At 43.5% G+C, this 22,961-nt stretch overlaps 2 protein-coding genes and 1 long non-coding RNA gene across 5 annotated transcripts in view; 1 reads left to right on the forward strand and 2 right to left on the reverse strand.

The window, feature by feature from the left end:
• Positions 1-4,354: 4,354 nt before the first annotated feature.
• PGPEP1L (pyroglutamyl-peptidase I like) lies at positions 4,355-17,983 on the reverse strand. The gene is made up of 5 exons (XM_066635976.1): positions 17,793-17,983; positions 15,646-15,698; positions 10,415-10,531; positions 7,215-7,444; positions 4,355-5,621 (listed from the first exon to the last, which is right to left on the reverse strand). The coding sequence occupies exons 1-5, from the start codon at positions 17,824-17,826 to the stop codon at positions 5,456-5,458; spliced, it is 600 nt and encodes a 199-aa protein (XP_066492073.1). The 5' UTR covers positions 17,827-17,983; the 3' UTR covers positions 4,355-5,455.
• A 1,614-nt stretch (positions 17,984-19,597) lies between these two features.
• Positions 19,598-21,053, reverse strand: LOC136658911 (uncharacterized). The gene is made up of 2 exons (XR_010794813.1): positions 20,804-21,053; positions 19,598-19,740 (listed from the first exon to the last, which is right to left on the reverse strand). It is a non-coding gene; the product is annotated as an uncharacterized lncRNA (long non-coding RNA).
• Positions 20,844-22,961, forward strand: part of LOC136658909 (protein FAM169B-like) — a 47,064-nt gene continuing 44,946 nt past the window's right edge. For all 3 annotated transcript variants that reach the window (XM_066635864.1, XM_066635866.1, XM_066635865.1), the window contains exon 1: positions 20,844-20,990. In XM_066635864.1, the coding sequence (XP_066491961.1) occupies positions 20,963-20,990 (28 nt within the window). In that variant the 5' untranslated portion in view covers positions 20,844-20,962. The remainder of the gene's footprint in view (positions 20,991-22,961) is intronic.

Genomic DNA, 22,961 nt, shown 5'->3' on the forward strand with positions numbered 1-22,961 from the left:
CTGCAAGGATGTTATCTTGCATGGGTTGAGGAAATTATTTTAGATTTTTGGGTTAAGTTTGAATTAAAGCTGTAAGAATTCTACCTGTGTTAATTATAACTACCAACATACTTAATTGGCTCTCTCACAGGTCACTGAATGTGACTACCCAACATGCAAATATATTGGCATCATTTTGAGGGAAACAAAAGGTTGAATTACTTGGGCCATGTTGTCATCTTTAGTTAAAAACATAAGGACAGCCCTGCTGGATTTATACCAAGGGTCCATCTAGTCTAGCATCCAGTTTCCAAAAGAGGCCAGTCAGATTTTTGGGGCAGTTCACAAGCAGGGTATCTGGGCATTGCCTCTCCTCTTTTTTACAAGAGCAACTGGTGTTCAGAGGCACACTGAATCTGAATATGGGGTTCCAGTTAGTTATCATGACTAACAGCCATGATAAACAACCACATCTTGTGGCTGTGAGTTCCTTAAGTTTAACTTTGCATTGTGTGAAGATGTGCCTCCTTTTGTTTGATCCTGAATCTGCTACCAGCCAAATTCAATGAGTGATCCAGACAGCATTATGACCTGGGGGGGGGGTGACGACTTTGCTATATGCACTTTCTCTACACCATGCATAATGCTTGGAGTTTAATCATTTTCCCCTTCCAGCATATATATTTTTTTCTGAACTAAAGGGCTCCACCTGTTTTAGCCTTTCTTGATAGGAAAGATCCTCCAGCCCATTTAGCATTTGGGTTGCCCTGTTCTCTGTGTGTCCTAGCTCTGATATCCTTGTTAAGATGGATTGACCAGAACTGTGCATGGTGTTCTGAGTGTGGCCATGCCATAGATGTGTATGAAAACATCACAATACTATTTTTCAGTTCCTTTTCTGAAAATATCTGGCATGCAATTAGCTGTTCTCATTGCTATGACACATTAATATGATCATTTTTTCATTGAACTAGCTGCCATGACCCTAAGATGGTTCACATCCTGTCTATGTGATGTGTATATACATGAATTTGAGACTTTTAGCCCTGATATCCATAATTTTTATGCTGGATCTCATTTGCCATTTTGCTGTCAGTTTACCCAGTTTCTAGAGCTTTTTGGAGCTCTTCCAGTGGGCTTGGGTTTTTACCATCCTTAATTTGGTGTCATTCATAAACTTGACTACCTCGCTGCTCACCCTCACTCCAGATCATTTATGGCTAAATTTAAATAGTACCAATTCCAGGAGACCCTCCCCCCTCTGCATATGTTACCCCATTGTACAGTTACCCTTTATTTCTGTCTCCTGCTGATTGTTCTATAACCAGTTACAGATCCATAAAAGGTCATGTCCTCTTAACTCCCTGACCAGTAAGTTTACTCAGGAGCCTTTGAGGAAGGATTTGTCAAAAGCTTTTTGTGAGTCCATGTAGTTAATGCTTGGACTCCTCCTAGATGCGGATTTGCTGAAACTAACAAAAAATTCTAGGATATTGCTGAGCCCTTTCTAATTAGCCCTATTACATCCTGTCACTTCTGTTTGACTTTTTAGTTCTTCAGATGTGTTCCCAGGGAAGGGAAGCGATTCAGTCATAGGCATTGTTGCTGTGAGATTATTTTTCAGTGGTCTGCAAAAGGTGGTTTGGTTTCAGAGGAAGGAATGTTCTGTGCTTGGCATTCAACTATTGACAATAACTAAGCACAAAATAGAGATTATGAGACAAGGCTGGTTTCCAGCAAAACATCTCCCTCTGCTCAACTGTTACTACTGAGGTTAACATTTTGTCAGAGTTTGTTAGCTTGGGTACTTTTCTGGTACAAAAGAAAGAAGCCCAGTTTGCCCAGGACTGGTCCTCAGATGGAACTGCTGCTTGGATCCTCTGGAAACTGTTGAGGGTTGTTTCATACAATCCATAGCTGTTTGAATGACACTCCTGTTGTTCGTATAATTTTCTATATAATTATATTTTTTAAAAACCACCTTTCCATTCCAGTAGTCAGTAACACTTTCTTGTTGCTCTTTAATTGTGTCCACAGTGTAGCCAGTCACTGGACTACACGTCAATGGCAAAAAGCCACAGTTGATTCACTCCTGTTTAACCAGTGATGAACTCCAGATACTGTGACTCCACTCTTTAAAATGAAATAAAATAGTTGGCACAAACTAAAATGACAAAGAGAGCGTGTTCATATAAGGTTGAACACTTTTTGCCGGAGGTGCTGAAGATACAGAACCCATGGGGTATGTTCATGAAGGTGTTGGTTGGAATCTCATTTGGGAAGGCCCGTTGGCTCCAAGTTGTGGCACTTATTTTGAGAACCATGATGAAGTTCGTGTAAGTTGAAGGCAGAACCATTGCAAGTCTGTAAACGTTGTGGGACAGAAATACTGATATGCGGAGACATAGAGCTTGACTCGAAGGTTTAAAATAATTTGCATTGCATATTGGGCAGTGTCCATGCCTAGGATTCATAACCAGTTATCTGGAACTTGCAGCTTCAAGTCTCTTGGCTGGGAAATGAAGTACATTAACTAGAAAGTTGTAGAGACTGCTGTTCTGTTATAACCCCGTGCCCTTTATTCAGAGCCCCATGTGCACCTGAGCTCCTGCATAAGTGGGCATTTCTGTTGACCTTAATGAAAGGCAGCTCCATTGTTTGAGTTTCATTCTCCATTGAAGTATATGGGGAGGCTCTTGCTGGGGTGACGGAGCTTTTTGTGTACCCTTGCAAGTGATTACTGAACTGTGGTGCCTGACTAAGTGTAACCATTGCAGAAGTTCCAAATGGCTTTCATTAGGTGTTGTGCTTGTGGTATGCCTGTGTGGGTTGTCATTACTTTAGTTTTGTTCCTTTCTGTTGACTAGCGATCCATTAGCATTTTCAATAGGGCTCTTAAGTCCAGTAGATTACGGGTAGTCAGTTGACAAAATCTGGTTTACAAAAATTAAAGATTTCATTGCATTTTGTAAGTACATCGAATAATTTTTATAAAAATGTTTGTAGTTTATAAATGCCTAAAGATAATTAAAGGGCACTTTCAGTGGGTGTGTGTCTGATCAGGTTCTTTCTTAGGATACTGGTTTTACTAGTTAGCTGTACAGTATGCCAAAAAAAAAGAAAAAAAGGATCCTGTACCAACTCTTAAGTCATGGATCGCTTGTTGCAACACAAGCTTTGTGTCCCCAGTGAACCCAGAATACATTCTGTATCTTCAGTAACCTGGTCTTCCAGAGCCCTCTGGATGGGTGGGGTTATTTTGAACTGATCATTTCACTTTTACTATATGGGTGCAGTTAACAGGTTGGGGAAGAACCTCATTGGTTAAGGAAACAGAATAAACATTGCTGCTAGCAGTGTTTAACAGTCCTAAATGCATTGCCTTGGAAACAAAATCACACTGGAATTTACTTCCAAAGAAGCATGTTTGGGATTGGGAAGATGTTTGTGCGATTTAAGTTCTTGCTTCCTTGTTGTTGGCTAAGTGGATTGAAGGATTTGACTGCATAGTAAGTGGTATCAGACTTACACAGATAACTGTGTTTACAGACTCCTTATCACTTAACTAAAAAGGTGGTTTTATTTGAGGTCCATACAACTAAGGTAGGTATTTAGCAACATTTAAACTTTGTTTAAATGACCATCAAAGATCCCTATTTATTATTATTTAAACAGGAATATTGAAGACCCAAATTTCTCCAAATTAATCAGGTTCCTCCCCTTTTTAACTGAAGAATTAGGGATAATTTTGTTGACTTCCTGAGGATAATGTTTCTGTTTTCTAAACCAATGAGATTTGAGAAAAAAGAACTAGCCAGAGATCTTTTATCACTGGGATTTTTTAAAAAGCCCTCTAAAACAATTCCCAAATACACACATGTGTGCACACACAAACTAGAAAGTGCTATGGAACTGAATGCATTTGCAGACACAACATTTTCCAAGTTACCTTGTTTAAAAATATAAAGGTGTTTTTTTTTTAAATTAAAACACAATAATAACATGGCCAATTTATTACATAAAAACTTGCTGTGTATAAATTATTCCTAAAGAAATTCCTGTGTTTATATTAAAATGAATCAGTAGATGGAAAAAAAATTCAAAATGTTTTTGTATATTCTGTTGTAAGAATTTATTCCTGTTGCGATATACTCTGGATTCTTTCAATTATGAGAAAAAAAAACCTTTGTCTATTTTGAATGGCTGAAGCTAAGGCTCCTTTAGTTTCTCTTACTCTGCTTTTTTCTAGTAGTTACAGTACTACATGATTAAGTTAAATAAAAAAGGATTCTGTATGCATTTGTACCTAGTGTGTTGCCTTTTATTCATTATCACAAGGGTGCTAAAAAGGAACAGTACATTCAGAACATGAACATGTGCTTTTTCCAGGGTGCTTTATTGTCCATTTTGGATCATCTTTTAACAAAAGGATTTAAAGAAAGAAATTTTAAATTCAAGATTTTCTTCATCAAATCTGGTTAGATAAATCCATGCTTAAAAGTTGTATTTTGCTTTGCCCTATCCTCCTAGTTTCCGGTCCTAGTTTAACGTTTGTAGCCTTCGGTATATGGAAGAGTTTTTTTTTCCTTTTCAAATGTGATTTCAACCCTACTGTTGCCATCCAGATGTGACACTAGGGTTTGCCTCACCTAATGCGAGAACTCACTGTGTCACCCCCCTTGATGGACCTCTTCTCATACCATACTGACGATACAGAATAAATTATAATATCATGCACACAACCTAAATGCAGTGGCATCACTAGTGTTGGTGTAACCCTCATTCTTTATTTATTTTAATAGATAACAATACAGGTTACTTAACAAATCAGGCACCAACAAAAAACCAGTGGGCAACTGGATGACACTCACGCAACTGAATAATTAGCTCTAATACATGGAAATGTGAGCTGACACATACTAACACCTTATTGGTTCCCTGCTATGTCATAACACCTCACTGTCCCTTGGCACAATTGGTTTCATTGGTCAGTTTTGAGTCAAGAAAATCCACTTTTTGTCACATAAGGCAGTTGTGTTTTCCTTTTCTGGTTTTTTTTATATAACTTTTGATAGAATACAGATAGTTCAACATGGTTTATTTCATTGTATTCTACATTAAATTACCTATCAGATGATATGATGGTTGAAAATACTAAGATTTTACAACTTTTGCCACTAGTGGTGTCACTGGCTGAGTGTGTTGGCCTGTGCTGCCTGCACCCCCTAGTGACACCGCGGTTGCCATCCATTGTGATCACAATGCTCCAATGTGTAGAAGGTACTCTGCTACCCCAAAGTGGTTTTTCCTATTCCTTTGTGTGAGTATTCCCAGGGAAGGTGAAAGACGCAGGAGTTCTACATGCATGTTGTAGCAGGTAGAGGGTAACAGGCTGCAGTGATTTTATTTGTGGTTTTGCTGTAGCTGTGATAGCACTAATGGTTCAGAAAAGGTGACTGTTTCTTGCAAAACTGTTTTACACACAAATGTTGCTCTGCTTTAACATCTCTAAGATGACTGTTTGCAGAACTCTTCCTAGAAATTCTGCAGTTATGCGCGTGGATAGTGGCGGCACATGGATAAATGCTGCTCTTCCATTTCCGCAGTAGAGAGAAGTATAATATATATAGTCACAGACGTACCTGTCACATGGAAAAAGGTACACTTAAAGACAACGCAAAGTGTGGTTTCCTTGTATGTACCTAAACTGCTGGCTCCATCTCACATTACCAACTAGCTTTAGTGTTTTGCATCAAAAAGTCTAACGTCAACTGCTTAAAATCTCAACATATTGGATAATTTGCCAATATTTATGATAATTGCATTTTACCCAGGAAAACAATGTTGGCACAATAATAGCACAGTAACCTTAGTCTGAGTTCTTGTTAAGGTACAGGAGTTCATTCCCATTCATTTCAAAGGAGAATGCAAAAGATACATGTATTGCTTTTGTGTGTATGTGTGGCTATCAACACATACTATTAAAATGGATGGGCCACTTGCACTAACAGGTTCCTGGTGCTGGTTGTGCATGCATGGTTCAAGATGATGTCTTGAAGTGAGCTAAATGCAACAGATCAGCTTTGCAGATAACTGCTAGGACTCGAATAGCTCTTTACACATGCTCAACAGCTTGCACAAGCCTGTGAGATTTTTTACTGCTCTTCTTCTGAATATCTTGTCCTGGGGAATGCCTGTGCTGCAGCTTGGGGGGGGGGGCAGACTGTGCTTCCTGAGAGAGTCTTGGAAGTACAGAGTGAAGCATTCAGTTTCGGTCAACTGGGAATACCACTTTACTAATCATAAAAATGTTGCTGTTTGATAATGCAATACAATTGGGGGTAATAGGACAATAGTCTACAGCAGTAATTCTCAAACCTTTTAGCACTGGTACCCACTTTCTAACATGGCACTCAATTGACCCACCTAGCTTTAAAAAGGATGATCTGGAAAGAAATATTTGTATTTATTTGCAAGTAATTTTTTATTTATTTGCAAAAATCTCCATCAATTTCTTGTAATTGGGCGAACGTAATGAATAGCCTCAATGGCCTTTAGGGACTTAAATATATGACCCAAACTTCACTTGCCCCCACTACCTATCATTGATGAACGTGGGGAAAAAGCACCAGAAAAAAGACACTGAATCATTTATCTCCCTATATTTATAGAAGCTTGCAAAGTGCAGGAGCTCAGCTCCTTGCAGGGCAATTAGCAGTTATCTGTTTTGAATAGCCTTGTGGCTTGAGACAATTAATTATCTGATCTTTCCATTGCCCTTTTCACTGGAGGATCTAAAGGACCCACCAGTAATTAGGTCATGACCCACCAAGTGGGTCCCTACCCACACAGTTTGAGAAACTGGTCTACCGTATTTTCAGTTTTTGTGTAATTCTGGATGTGTCAGATGAATTGTGGAACTGGATATCCTCTGTCTAATGGCTGTTAGTTCTGTTCTACTTCTAACAGGACATTGACACAGATAGAAGCTCTTTCACTGACCTTACCTAAATATTCAGTACAACTTTTATTTAATCCATTGCGATCAGGGGCTTGATTATGTCATATAGGTTGTCTTTTGTTCCAGATCTGATCAGAAAATACTGCTTTTCCTGACATATTCAGCTTCTGAGAACATTTTGTTTTAGTGAGAGGGGCTTCCTTTAGAGAAAACGGTCCTGATTGAATTACATTTCCCACAATTTACGTGGCTCCTCAGTGCCCCAAATATTTACCTTCCTGCATCCCTGGAAAAAACGACATCGATTCCTTCAACCTGAATGTTTTTCCATATGGTCTTCATATTAATTGTAGACTCGATTCTTTCCATACCCTCTGAGATACAACAGCCATCTTCTGGATGAAACCCACAAACATCACTGTCTTTGTAGCCTTTGTTCTTCCCACACTGCTCCAGAATGATGATGGCTTTTGAGGTAGAAGTCAGACCAACGTGTACCATAAGCTGTACATCACCCCACATAATATAAAATAAAATACATCACACCACATAAAATAAAAGAGACAACATAAAGTACAGATACCGCTGCCCGAACGGCCCCTCCTGACCGAGGAGTTAAGTCAGATAGAGGTTAAAAGAGAAGATGTTTCAGACCTCATTGATAAATTAAAGATCAATAAGTCACCGGGCCCTGATGGCATACACCCAAGGGTTATTAAGGAATTGAAGAATGAAGTTGCAGATCTCTTGACTAAGGTATGCAACTTGTCCCTCAAAACAGCCACGGTACCAGAAGATTGGAGGATAGCAAATGTCACGCCTATTTTTAAAAAGGGAAAGAGGGGGGACCCGGGAAACTATAGGCCGGTCAGCCTAACATCCATACCGGGTAAGATGGTGGAATGCCTCATCAAAGATAGGATCTCAAAACACATAGACGAACAGGCCTTGCTGAGGGAGAGTCAGCATGGCTTCTGTAAGGGTAAGTCTTGCCTCACAAACCTTATAGAATTCTTTGAAAAGGTCAACAGGCATGTGGATGCGGGAGAACCCGTGGACATTATATATCTGGACTTTCAGAAGGCATTTGACACGGTCCCTCACCAAAGGCTACTGAAAAAACTCCACAGTCAGGGAATTAGAGGACAGGTCCTCTCGTGGATTGAGAACTGGATGGAGGCCAGGAAGCAGAGAGTGGGTGTCAATGGGCAATTTTCACAATGGAGAGAGGTGAAAAGCGGTGTGCCCCAAGGATCTGTCCTGGGACCGGTGCTTTTCAACCTCTTCATAAATGACCTGGAGACAGGGTTGAGCAGTGAAGTGGCTAAGTTTGCAGACGACACCAAACTTTTCCGAGTGGTAAAGACCAGAAGTGATTGTGAGGAGCTCCAGAAGGATCTCTCCAGACTGGCAGAATGGGCAGCAAAATGGCAGATGCGCTTCAATGTCAGTAAGTGTAAAGTCATGCACATTGGGGCAAAAAATCAAAACTTTAGATATAGGCTGATGGGTTCTGAGCTGTCTGTGACAGATCAGGAGAGAGATCTTGGGGTGGTGGTGGACAGGTCGATGAAAGTGTCGACCCAATGTGCGGCGGCAGTGAAGAAGGCCAATTCTATGCTTGGGATCATTAGGAAGGGTATTGAGAACAAAACGGCTAATATTATAATGCCGTTGTACAAATCGATGGTAAGGCCACACCTGGAGTATTGTGTCCAGTTCTGGTCGCCGCATCTCAAAAAAGACATAGTGGAAATGGAGAAGGTGCAAAAGAGAGCGACTAAGCTGATTACGGGGCTGGGGCACCTTCCTTATGAGGAAAGGCTACGGCGTTTGGGCCTCTTCAGCCTAGAAAAGAGACGCTTGAGGGGGGACATGATTGAGACATACAAAATTATGCAGGGGATGGACAGAGTGGATAGGGAGATGCTCTTTACACTCTCACATAATACCAGAACCAGGGGACATCCACTAAAATTGAGTGTTGGGCGGGTTAGGACAGACAAAAGAAAATATTTCTTTACTCAGCGCGTGGTCAGTCTGTGGAACTCCTTGCCACAGGATGTGGTGCTGGCGTCTAGCCTAGACGCCTTTAAAAGGGGATTGGACGAGTTTCTGGAGGAAAAATCCATTATGGGGTACAAGCCATGATGTGTATGCGCAACCTCCTGATTTTAGGAATGGGTTAAGTCAGAATGCCAGATGTAGGGGAGAGCACCAGGACGAGGTCTCTTGTTATCTGGTGTGCTCCCTGGGGCATTTGGTGGGCCGCTGTGAGATACAGGAAGCTGGACTAGATGGGCCTATGGCCTGATCCAGTGGGGCTGTTCTTATGTTCTTATGTTCTTATGTACAGTGGTGCCTCACAAGACGAATGTCTTGCGCAACGAAAAACTCGCAAGACGAAAGTGTTTTGTGATTTTTTTGGTGACTCGCAAGACGAATTTTTCTATGGCCGTGCTTCGCAAGATGAATTTTTTTTGCAAATTTTTGTTTGTTTGCAGTTTGCAGTGATGCCTCGCAAGACGAAATTTTTGCAATACGAAACGACTCACGGAACGAATTAATTTCGTCTTGCGAGGCACCACTACATTAGATTTATTTTTAAAAGCCTGGTATCTGTCCTCCAGTGCTATGTGGGATACGAGCTCTAAGGTGAAGAACTTCAGCTGTTACCCAAAAAAATTCCTCGTGTGGACACTTCACATCTTAATTGTATACCAAATCTTTTAAGAAAGTTATGGAAGCTCGACTTGTTTGTTCTTAGTACAGCATTATCACTTGTGGCTGCTTAATTTGCCTTTACACAAAGTAGCTCTTCTGAATGTGCAAATATTCAACCCATACATTTGCTTCTTCCTGTTGTTGATGAGTGCATAAGCGCCATAGATAATGTTTTATAGAACTGGGCTTCCCAGTGATCCTGCATCTTTTCTCTGCCACCTGCACTCCATCCACTAAACTGTTTGCTTCTCCAAATTACATTTTAATGAAGAGAAGTTTCTATTTTAAATGGCGCACAAGGGGGAGGTTACAATGGTTGTGCGATTGTTCTCCTTTCCTCACATGTGCAGAGCTATGGAAAGGCATCGGTGGGAAGAGAGGGGAGGGGGAGGGGGTGGGCCCCTATGCACTAATAATGCTTTGTCCTGGTTTGGGGTGCTCAACTTTAGTGGGGGAGTAACATGTGGACATTCTCTTAAAATGAGCAACGTCACATTTTTAGAACACAAAAAGCTCTCCCCGATCTGAATGCAGGTAAATCACCTTCATCTTCTCCCCTTTCTGACTTCCAGGAATGGTGACTGAGAAGCAAACTGCAGAATCAAGTGGGTAGAAACTGCCTAAGTTCACACCAAAACATGTGGTTAAACTTTAAAAAATATCCAAGTTACTTATCTTTTTCTTAATATCCCTAGTGCACAATTTCAAAGTCCCTTCCTCTTAAACGGTCTAGTTTGTAGCCCCACTTACTTGGGGCCGAAGGGTTGCCCATGTTTTACAGACAAGTTCTTTTGCTTTCTGGTAAGCCACAGGTAGCTCCATGATGTGTAGGGCCACATCATCACCAAGGCCAAGTTTGGACAGCTCCTGGAGTGCAAGGACAAAAATAGCTTGTAAGTGAAGGCAGCATATGAACTTGTAGCTCAACTTCTGCAAAGTGCTAATCCCTGGAAAACTTCTCCTTGAACACGTGTTTACAGAGGAAAGATGGTCAAGTAATCACTAAGGAATAGCAATGACTGCCCACACCGGTCTGTGTTCGAGGAGGGAGTGTGTATGTTGCGTACAGCTGGGGTGGGCAGACTTCAGGCACGCAGGATCTACCTTGCTTTTTACTGGAAGGCTACAATCCTCACCACACTTTCCTGAGAGTAAGCCCCATTGAACAAAAGAGAAGAACCTGGTTAGGATTGTGCCCCAAGTCTTCTAACAGGAGTCAGATACAAAAGAGTGGTTCAGGAGGCCGGGGGTTAAGGAACAGGGTGCTTCTGGCTTCGTGCTTAGCCCAGGGAGTGTTTTCACTTCCCACTATTTTACCAGCTGTAGTGAACTGAGTTCACTCAGTTCAGTGAGAAGTAGGCTACCTCTGACGGCCAGATATAAGGGAGGAGCAACAGGTTGCAGATGTCTTTTATGCTCTCCCGCACTGGCCACTGCAATTTAGGAAACTGAACTAGAGGGGCTTTTGGCCTGATCCAGTGAGGCTGTTCTTATGTTCACGGTCATTCATTCAAAAATGTTCACTTGGGTCACTTATTCCCTGCCCTGCCCACCTACCCAGCTTTCTTCCTTTCAGCAGCTTAATTTTGATTGCATGTTCCGGGAAGGGGACCCAGTGCTCCAGCTAAGACTGGGAAAGACCCCTTAGTTCAATACTCTGAAGAGTCACTGCCAGGCAGAATAGACGATAATTGAGCTAGATGGACCAATGGTGAGAACAAAGCAGCTTCAGATTTTGTTGTTACTGGGAAGCAGAAACTTTTGCCAATTAACCACAAGTGACCCAGTGACCCCCTGGTAGATCCCAATATACCTCATGTCCATGGTACCATGAGATGCTTATCTAGGTCACCTCCAGCTGATGCCATTTGTCCCTTATTCTTTTTGTCTGACCGAAGTTGTTTACGTAGATCAAATAAAAGCATGGTGTTTCTCCATGGTGATGATGGTCTTTGTACGTCATCTAACATCTCCAAGGTTGGCTTTTCCTTTTATGTGTCAGCTACTAAAGCTCTTGACCAGGCTGCCTGGGATCCTGGCTGCTGTGATTATTAAAATATTGTATGTTAGGAGGTGCTCTCAAAAACCAAACACTGTTTTGGAGGATATGCATCCAGTTTTGAGTGTGAGACGTTCCTCAGCCTTCATGGAAGAGGTGCTTACTGTGCTGGGTGGGGGCGGATATAGCAGGTGCTGCAATCACATGTCCCCATTACCAGTGCATGAATGGGAGGGGGCAAAATTGTTCTTGAAGGTTAGCTTCTTGAGTAAACAATTACAATTTCCTTGTCAGCGGAAACATTGATTAGCTGTGCTCAATAAACTGTTTTGCCCAAACAAGCAAACAATTCTTGTGGGTGAAGTAAACACATTCGGAGAACACAGCCAGCTGTGTGCTTCCTGTGGCCTGAATGGTCCTGGAGAGGGTATTGCATCAGCTAGCATAAGAATGCAGTGTTGTGTGTCCGTTTTTCAAAAGTGCAACCCATGCCAGCTGACTACTGACATTTTATTTTGTCTCACCCATTTTAATTTCTGTGATTTAAAAGACTCTCTTCTGTGACTGGCCAAGCCATGATCAGATGACTTGCTGAACCCCCCCCCCCCAAAAAAAATCCTTCCTTCCACACAGGAGGCCAAGAATAATGGGTAGCAAAGCAGCCACTGTTTGCTCTCCATGTTCTCTTAACAGAATTGAATGCACCAGTTGTATCAATGGGTCAAGTCATCTCACAGTGGGGGCAAGAGCTCTGATTAGAAGCAACAGGAATGGACATGGAGAAGCTGAAAGTTTGCTGCTAATTAGATGCATATCTAAATTCTTACACAGGGTTATCTCTTACACAGGTTGTATTATTATTATTATTATTAATTTATACCCCGCCTTTTTGCCCAAAGGGCACACAAGGCGGCTTACAAACAATTTAAAATACAACATTAAAAACAATCATTAAAACAATTTACAATAATTAAAAATCTAAAAAACAAACCAACCCCGTGGATTCTCATATAAAAAAGCGAGAATGCCAGCCAGCCTGTCAATAATTAAAAGCTTTTTGAAATAAAAAGGTCTTCAGTCCACGCCGAAATGTTAGCAACGAGGGAGCAGTTCTCAATTCTAAGGGGAGGGTATTCCACAGTTCGGGGGCCACCACCGAGAAGGCCCTCTTCCTGGCCGCCACCCCTCTCACATCTCTTAGTGGCGGCACAGTCAAAAGGGCCCCCCCAGATGATCTAAGAGCATGGGCAGGATTGTAGGGAAGGAGGTGGTCCCTCAAATACCCCAGACCCGAGCCGTAAAGGGCTTTAAAAGTCAAAACTAGCATCTTGAATTGGGCCCGGAACAGAACCAGCAGCCAGTGTAGCCGCTGAAGCAACGGCTCACAGAGTCAAACCAACGTGCCCCAGCAACCACGCGAGCAGCCGCATTCTGTACATACAATGATGCAAAATATTGACTTTTGTTTGGCAGAGATACTATATTGGTAGGAAGTGGCACCCAGTGCTGGCTCCTGGGACTGGACCTACTGAGATACACACCACGCAAAACAAATCGGTGGCTTATCAAACATTCTACCTCTCCTTGCAAAGAACAGTAGTGTCTCCCACTATAAGCAGAACGTTCACTTTTTAAAACCAGGGTGGCAAGTCAAAGAGGAAAGGGGCTTTGGCTTGACCCCAATACATCATTTGCTTCTAGTCTGTTTCTTCAATTATAGGTGGCTTCAGCTTATTGATCTATAACTGCCTGCAGAGTAGATCTGATTTAAATCAATTAATCTCTACAAAAGCCTATGGAACTCCATACAATCCCAAGAGGTTATAGTTGGAACCTCTTTGCAAAATGTCTAGAAAGATTATAGGAATGCATTTTTTCTAGTATAGAATTAAACTTGTAATCTATATTCCTTAATGAGATCCAAGACCTAGATCATACACGTAATTAACATCATGTGTGGCTTTTTTCCGAAGAAAGCATTTTAACAGTCAGCACTCTACTAAATCAAATTTAAATTTTAAAAATGTATTTTTATTGACCCTGATTTCCTGATTACAGCAGCAGCCTGATAAAATTGGGGGGGGGGGGGGCTTGGTTTGCTAATTCATTCTTGCCTCCGGCTGTTTTAACTTGCTGAGAAACGAGATATTTTATTTTCAACTAGCACAATACGGTAACTGATACAAAATTAGGCCAACAGAAATCAGGGGGTGATGAATTGAACTGTTAACTGAGATGTATCTGTGTGTCTAAACTGGAGTTAGGATAACTTGTTAGATTGCCTGGAGTATTGAAACTCTGGTTATGCTTCAGTCACTGGGGTTAGTGACTGTCCTGTGATTACACGTAGGGCCCAATCCTATCCAACAGCAGTGCAGCCCTAAGGTAAGGTAACAAATGTTTCCATAGCTTGAGGAGGCCTCTGTGTCTGCCTGCCTGCCCACCCACCACAGGATGCAGTGCACACCCCATTGGCACGGCTGCACCGGCACTGGAAAATTGGATAGGATTGGGTCCTGAGTCCATAACAGATGGAACACTGTGTTAGTGAACTACATCCCCTTCATACTGTGTCTCTGTCATCCCTGTTCTAATCTGCCATTTCATGAAAGAGAGAACATGTTCAGAGAAAATGTCCTGCCTGGTCCTTATGAAAACTGCAGTAATTAAGAACTTTTCCTATGTTGTTACCCTGAAGTCTTTAACTATTCAGTCACTTATGTATTGTCTGCAGTTGCCTATCGTCCTAATAGTTATGGAACTTTGTTCAACACTTTGTTTCACGCTTTCCTCAAGAACAGTGGTGCCCAACCTTGGGTACATGTATCCCCAGGGGTACCTGCTAGGATCTTTAAGAGATACTCAAAAAAAGAACTGAATAACGGTGGAAAAGGGCAGGTCTGTATTAGAACGCCTTGCAGGGCTGGCAAGGCAGGAAGGAAGGCGGTTAGCTCACCGTGAATAACCCACCAACTGCTACATCTTGGTCATCAATTCATATATTATCAGACATGGATCAGTGGTTGAAAACCAGCACAGTACAAAAACTGAAACATAAGGTGGAAAGCAATCAATCCCTAAGAATTTCTCAGAACACGCCTAACACTTTGGTGCGATACAGTGAAAAGCAGAGTCTTCAGGAGATGAGTGCCTAGTGTGTAAGGAAGTTTTATCCAATGGTAGCACGAAACCTTCTTTACTTTTGTGACATTTCCAAACAAAATATGCTGGCTCTACAAACAAGGATATGGAGCTGGTGGAAAGGGCTCTCTCTTCTCTTCTCCAGCCTTCATAAAAAAAAAATACCAAAGTAAGCTTGAATGCAGGTCCAGATTTAAGACTGAATCTTACATCAATTGAACGATTTTTAAAAACTACGTACCTCAACACAAGCTCAAGGATCACACTGAACATTTGCTGTGTATAAAATATTTGTAATGTGTTTTTATAAAAAAATTATTCAGTTCAGTTTAGTCCCATTATTGGGTAAGTGCGGGTAGGACTGCAGCCTAGGATTGTTAAAAATTGGCCTGCTTGATGATGTCACTTCCGGTCATGACATCACTTCTGGTGGGTCTTGACACATTTGCTGTGTATAAAATATTTGTAATGTGTTTTTATAAAAAAATTATTCAGTTCAGTTTAGTCCCATTATTGGGTAAGTGCGGGTAGGACTGCAGCCTAGGATTGTTAAAAATTGGCCTGCTTGATGATGTCACTTCCGGTCATGACATCACTTCTGGTGGGTCTTGACAGATTCTCATTCTAAAAAGTGGGTCCCAGTGCTAAAACCATTGCCCTACATGCCACAGGCAGTTCCTTAAATTAGGTGCATCTTTATTTATATTCTGATTATGAAGAATCAGCTTTAGTTCAGGAAATGAGAAGCATCTTACCTTCCAAACAGAAAAAAAGTATGCGATTTATAATATGAATTTTGCTCCTGCTCTGGACTTTGATAGAAAAGGCTTTAAATGCTTACCTTCACTGCTTCCCAGCTGGAATTAACAAGGTACTGTCGAAATGGACCAAAGCCTGAGATCAAACAGAAGCCCTGATTAAAATCATTTTAAGACTGTTGAGACCTTGGCCTGTAATTTCTCATGAGGACTTGCTTCATGGGCTGACTTGTGTTGAGATGGAGGGACAGGCCTTTCTTCTGTTTGAAAGAAGTTACATTAACACACAGGCCACTTCTTGCCTTCCCTATATCCTAAACCTCTTTTGAGATACCTCAAAGAGATATTGCAATAGAAATATAAATGGTTGGCAACCTTCAGTCTCGAAAGACTATGGTATAAGCCTACAGCACCCGGTATTCCCAGGCGGTCTCCCATCCAAGTACTAACCAGGCCTGACCCTGCTTAGCTTCCGAGATCGTGGTATAAGCCTACAGCACCCGGTATTCCCAGGCGGTCTCCCATCCAAGTACTAACTAGGACTGACCCTGCTTAGCTTCCAAAATTAGACAACATCAGTCATGTGCAGGGTCAATGCAGAGTTATATAAGGAGCTTCCAGTCATGTGTGTAGTTATCGCATTCCAGTCTCGTAGCAATGCTGTGAGGTGGGGTTATGGTGAATGACTGGCCAAGGGCCCATCCAGTGTTCTTCATGTCTGAGTGGGATTTGAACGCAGGTCTCCCTATTTAAGTCAAATAAGTATGTTTAAGAGAAGGATGCATCCAGGCAGTGTCATAGCTAGAGGGGGTGCAAAGCACTAAGTTGTGCAGGCACCTGAATGCTCCCGTTCAGAGCCATTCTGGGCAGTGGGAGCAAAACGGAGGCATACACCTGGCACTGAAGAGGAGGGAAAGAGGCCGCTTGCATGGCACGTTCGGGCTCCTGTAAAACTGAGTGCTTTCCACCCCCTCTAGCTATGCCACTGCATCCAGGCATGGGAGGCGTTACAATGATTTTTCAATCTGTTTCACTCATCTTTCAGTAAAATTGTGCGGGTAGGAATTGCCACCCTACAGTGGACAGTGTCAAACAAAACTGCTAGGAGTAAACTTCAGGACCTGAACCGGCAGTGTTAAATGCGTAAGCTGCAACTGTGGTCATAAGAAACCTCTGCTGAGAGTTAAGTTCTATGAAAAGAAGTGACTTCATCGTGAAATGTTTTTCATGTATTAGGGCATGCAAACCAAAGCAGAGATCAAATGGGCTGAATATTATTAGGCACTGTGTAATAAAACCAGGATCTATGCCAGCCACTTTGCTACAGGCAGGTGAAAATGTGACTGGGGCATTCAGTGATGACTCAACTAGCACCTGCCCATCTGATGTATATTGCTGGAGAATTAATTTAGACAAGTGCACAACCATATCCCTAAGATTCCATATCGTAATGGGAACTTTTGCTTAAATGTCAGTTTCGTAGAAATAAGTATCAGAACATAAAACAAGCAAGCTTTTTCTACCTTAAATGTCTGGAGGGGTTAGGAAAGATTGCAATACACAGGATTGCCAGTTGGTAATAGGATAAGTTGTGATATTCTGGAACTACTTATGGTAAAAGCAGCGTGTCAAGCCCTGTAATCCTGCACTGTCAGTAGTTAACCAAGGGCACAATCCTAACCAGGTCTACTCAGAAGTAAGTCCTATTTTGTTCAGTGGGGCTTACTCTCAGGAAAGTGTGGTTAGGACTGCAGCCTAAATGTTATATATTCTAATTTTGGTGTACTTGAACTTTCATATGGTTCTTAATTTCATTTCCTTGTCTTAAAACTGAGAAAAGTGAACTTTGGCATATATTTCATCTAATTTTGGATCCCGATGATGTGGAATTGGGAAGCAGTCTTTCTTTTGTGGCTATCTTCAGGTAATCCTTAACTAGTTTTATTTAGAGGTTACATGGCTTGATCAGGAAAGGATGTCAACAGATATTTTGGGAAACGACAAGAGCAGCCGATGGCGGACCTACTTGTATAATATGGTAGCATGCATTTTTTTAAACACCCCGCTAACATGTCATTTGACTTTTTTAGAAAGCTGCAGAAGTCGGTCCCCCTTTGGAAATGTTGGTTTGTCCAGTTGCTACACTCCCCCCCCCCAGCTGTTTATGACAAAGAGCAGGCTGGCATTTGTGCATTCCATGTCTGCCTAGAAGAGGTCTTTTAAACCTTACCCGTAACAACCACCGTGTTAGATTTGATGTCCATTTAAACACAGATCCTGAATGTGAAATTCAGCAACCTTTCAGTTCCTGGCACCGATCGATCCACTCTTTGTCAAAGAGTCTTTGATAACATGGTTGATGATCAGGACTGCCTGTGTTTATATTCTGTTTCCAGAAATCCGTCTTCCTATTGGTCAGTGCTAAAACACAGCACCAAACAGGGACTGTTCAGGTTTCACATGATGTGGGATAATTTTAATCACATGAGTCCCTGGAATAGAGATCATTACACTTCTCCTCCCAGTTATGCAAAATGACTAAGCTACTTATTTTGTAGTCCTAGCTACTTATTCTGATCGTTTTACAGATAAACAAACTGAAATGATCTATCAGTTTTATTTTTGCACATCTGCTGTATAAAAAGTCAGAATTACTAAAAAATGAATCTGCATCTGACTATGGTTTGGGATTTATTATTCTTGCCCAGTTCTATAGAGACTACTCTAGATTGTTTTCAAGAGTCTGTCCAGTGATTTTCAAGCAGTGTGCCGTGAAAGGTTTGCAGGTGTGTTGCAGGGGGCTTGGAGCACAGCCATTGAAAATTGCTGAAAAAACTCTTCTGGGTTCTGGGTCTCTGTTCTAGGGCAACTGTCTGTAGTCACAAATTGTCTGTCCCTCTTCCTCCGCCAGCTCTGTGGAGCAGGGCTCATCACAAGAGGTAAAGACCAGAGGTCAGTGATCCTCGAGAATAAAAGAGTTGAACATTGCTCATCTATAACCTTTGTGTACAGTGTCCCAGTTTATAATGACCCACAGTCTTTTTTACAGATGATAGTAGATCCTGCAATCCTTGCATGGGATACTTTCACCTGATGACTACATATGGAAGCAAAATCTTATACCTGGCATTTTTAAGGTTTTCCTGCCCATTAATAGTTCCCTACAATGCTGCCATTGGAGTCATCCTGTCTCTTTTGTGCTCGGCTTGTGCAGTTCAGGAGTTTGTCTTCCTTTTCTCTGTCAGTGTGTCATCTGGTATGTTACGTTTAGTGCATTGCTTGGGAGAAATTCTGAATTACCTGAAAGAACAGCAGACAACATCTGGTAGCTCTGGGGGAAACAGACACATACCTGTGACCCTCTCAAAAGATGGGTTTGTCACAGTAACATGGACCATCAAAGAATGTTTCCATGCGTGTCCAGAAGATTGCCCACTGATATCAGGGTGACCCAGATGCCCTCTTTTTCCAGGAAATGCCCTCTTATTTACATTCGTGTCTGGAAAAGAACTTAAATGCCCTCCTTTTCTCTGACAGTAGGCAGTGCAGAGCATTCTTGGAATTAATAGATTATGGGCACAATCTTCACCAACTCTGCAGTACTGGCATAGCTGTGTCACTGGGGCATGCGCTTCATCCTGCAGTTGCAGGGCAGTCATGGAGGCCTCCTCAAGGTAAGGCAATGTTTGTTTCCTTACCGTGGAGCTGCACTGCCCTTAAGTCAGTTCTGGAAAGTTGGTTAGGATTGCGGCCAATATGTAATAATTTATATGCAATACATAGTTTTAAATTTAATAAGTCATCTAGTGTTTACATCAGTGTTTTTCAACCTTTTTCGTCTCATGGTACACCATCAGCTTTTGGACCATTGACAAGGCACACCATGCTGTTGGTGGGGGCTTATATCCCCCAATGGTCCTATTAATAAATGACCCTCCACCAAACTCCTGGGGCGCACTTGGGGACCATTCACGGCACACCAGTGTGCCACGGCACAGTGGTTGAAAATGGCTGGTTTAGATTAACCACATGAAATTAATAGACAAGGGTTTTTATTTTGTCATGTCCCACATTTTCTTGAATGTCCTACAGTTTGAGGGGTCTTGTTCTCTTTTCCGGTTATGACAGCTGCTCACCCTGACTGATGCGCGCCAAACTTCTTGGGTTGGGGTGAATGTCTGCAAAAAGAACAGAGGAAAGTGTGCAATTCAGATATTTTGAGAAGCAGGGATGTGCGGTGGGTGGGGAGGAAGGTGAGACCAAGTCTCCCCATTAGAGTCCTTTGAAAAGCGCTGCCGCCATGTGAGGTGCCCAAGCACCCACCACCAATGTGCGGAGCAAAGCAGGGACAGCCTGGAGAGCGCAGTGGGTGGGTTTTGAGTGAGCTGCTTCGGCAGCTCACATGGCAGCACTGCTTTTTGAAGGACTCCAGGAGGGAGGCTCTGCCTCACCTCCCCCCCCCCCCGTGTGTCCCTGTAAAAGAGGGAGAATGGGGTGAAGTACAGTATGCAATCATAATGAGGGTGTATTTCCTAGTCCAGGGATCTCCAAACCCTGGCCTGGGGGCCAGACACGGCCACAGCAAGCCTCTTTCCGGCCCGCGGCCAACCTCTTGTCCCCTGAAAGCCTCTGGCCCACTTAACTGAACATGACCAGAACTGTACTCTGATTGTGTCTGGTGGGTGTTCTGAGGAATGAAGGAGCCCATTCACTCATTTGTTCACTCATAATAATAATTAATACAGGTATTTCTATACCGCCTTTCTTAGTCCTCAGATTTCTCCTTAGACTTTATTCAAGGCGGTTTACAGAGGCAGGCAATTTAAATCCCCGTAGGGATTTTTACAATTTGAAAGAAGGTTTCTATCTTTCAAGAAACCACAACATTCAGGTGTTTCTTTCTTGATCTGGTCGCACATTCTGGCCTCCATCCTCCCACGCTCAGAGCAGATGGAATAGCTCGGCTCAGCTTGTCAGCTGCTTCAAGGTCGCACGGTGCCGGTGGCCTCGAACGGGCGACCTTCGGATGCTATCTTCAGGCCAAAGAAGGCTCAACCCTCTCGACCATCTGAGTTCCATCTCTAATTTATTTTTAAATTTTTCCCCCAGCCCTCCCTTGAATGCAGCCCTCCGGCCAACAAGTTTGGAGCCCGTCCTCGTCTCTTTCATGCACACAGCAGTGACCCCCATCCTAGGCAGGCCTACTCCCGAGTACGCCCTATCAGAGCCAGTGGAGCTTACTCCCAGGGAAGTGGGGCTAGGAGTGCGGCCTGAGAGCCCCCTCCCGGGCGTGCCTGCTTCCAAGGGTCCGTGGGGCTTACTCCCAGGGAGGCGGGGCTGGGCTGGCAGCTGCGCCCGTGTCCGGCGCCTGGGCGAGGCCGGGGCGCGGCCGAGGCGGCGATGGCGGCGGCGCGGGGCCGGCCGGCGGGTAAGCAGCGCGGCGCGCCGTGCGTAAAAGCGCGTCCCTGCGGCGCCTCCGCCTGGGGAGGCCTCCCGGGCAGCCCGCGCCGCGTCCCAGGCGGGGCCGGGAGTCCGTGGCGGAGCTGGAGGGGGCGGAGCGCTCGGCTCGGCTGGGCAGGGAGCCTCCCCACGGCCTGCAGAGCACTCGCTCCCCGGACATCCAGCCACAGAAGCACCCCAGGGAACCGGGGAAAGTCCATCGCAGCTTCCCGCTGGCCTCTGCACCTCCACCCCGGAACTCGGGCTTCCTCCTCCTCCCCCCGCTGCACTTTGGACCCCCAAGAATAGGTGCTCACCGCAGAATTGGGGCCCACCCGCCCAGAAGCTTCAGCCCATTAAAATGGCCCCACAGAACTGCTCCCCCCCATGCCTGATCACACCCTTCTTGCTTCCGTACTTGCCCCTCTGAGCCATCCTGCCAACTGATCATTTGCCGAGTCAAGAGTGGATAGGGAGACGCTCTTTACACTCTCGCATAACACCAGAACCAGGGGACATCCACTCAAATTGAGTGTTGGGCGGGTTAGGGCAGACAAAAGAAAATATTTCTTTACTCAGCGCGTGGTCGGTCTGTGGAACTCCTTGCCACAGGATGTGGTGCTGGCGTCTAGCCTAGACGCCTTTAAAAAGGGATTGGACAAGTTTCTGGAGGAAAAATCCATTACGGGGTGCAAGCCATGATGTGTATGTGCAACCTCCTGATTTTAGAAATGGGCTATGTCAGATGCAAGGGAGGGCACCAGGATGCAGGTCTCTTGTTATCTGGTGTGCTCCCTGGGGCATTTGTGGGCCGCTGTGAGATACAGGAAGTTGGACTAGATGGGCCTATGGCCTGAGCCAGTGGGGCTGTTCTTATGTTCTTATGTTAATTTCTATCCTGCTCCCCCTCCGCACTGACTTGGCGCATCAGGTGGCCTAACACGGGCAGATAATTGTCGTATTATCAAACCACATCAAGCAATTTTTTAAAAATCAATGGCATGAAGCGAGGCCCCCCCCAGCACACATAAAACCACAATGAGATAGCAATACAAGGCGGCAAATTAAGAGCGGCAGCGAGCACCATCATAAAAGCAGAAGCAGAGGTATAAAAGCCAAACAGCGACATGCATTGAAAACAACTCAACAGTAGTAGCAGTTGCACTAGCAAACACAATCAGCAGTAGTAAAATGGCAATAAAGGGAGCAGTAAAACACAGCAACTTGAATAGCAAAACAGTAAGGCGTTCAGAACAAGTAGACATTAATAAGCAAGACCAGAATCCCATAATATCCCACCCTGAATCACAGCGAAAGTGTCGGACAAAACAAAAGAAGGCTTTAGCGCCTGCCAGAATGCTTCAGGCGAGGTTGCTGTTCTTAAGTCAAGTGGCCGGGAGTTCCATAATTTTGGGGCCATCACAAAGAAGTCCCTCCTTGCTGCTGCTGCTCCCCTACAATCTCTTCCGGGAGAAGCCCACATAATAGGGCCCCCTTGGAAGATTTCAAGGGATGTGTTGGTGATTTCCCCATAAGCATTTTTTTCTGGGGCTGTGATACCATTTTTTGGGGCCCGGAAACACAATCCACAAAGAAAATTCTCTTGTATGAAGTTCGGAGATGTTTGTTTGTTTGTCTGTTTGTCTGTCTGTCTGTTTGTTTGTTTATTTAATGGCTGTTTGCCCTACATTTAGTCCAACTTCCTGCATGTAGCAGGAAATCTTCCAAGAATATCTCCAGCAGCTGCTTGTCAAACCTCTGCTTGAAGACTTCCAGTGAGGGAGAATCTACCACCTCCTTTGGCAATCTGTTCCGCCCTGCCCATCAGGAATTTTTTCCTGATCTCTTCTCTTGCAGTTTGTACCCACTGGATCTAGATCTACATTCAGAGGTAGTTGAGAACTGCCCCTTCCATATGACAGCCCTTCAGGTGTTTGAAGGGTGCTTCAGGAAAATATAA

This window comes from Tiliqua scincoides, chromosome 8, assembly GCF_035046505.1.
Source record: "Tiliqua scincoides isolate rTilSci1 chromosome 8, rTilSci1.hap2, whole genome shotgun sequence".
NCBI lineage: Eukaryota > Metazoa > Chordata > Lepidosauria > Squamata > Scincidae > Tiliqua > Tiliqua scincoides.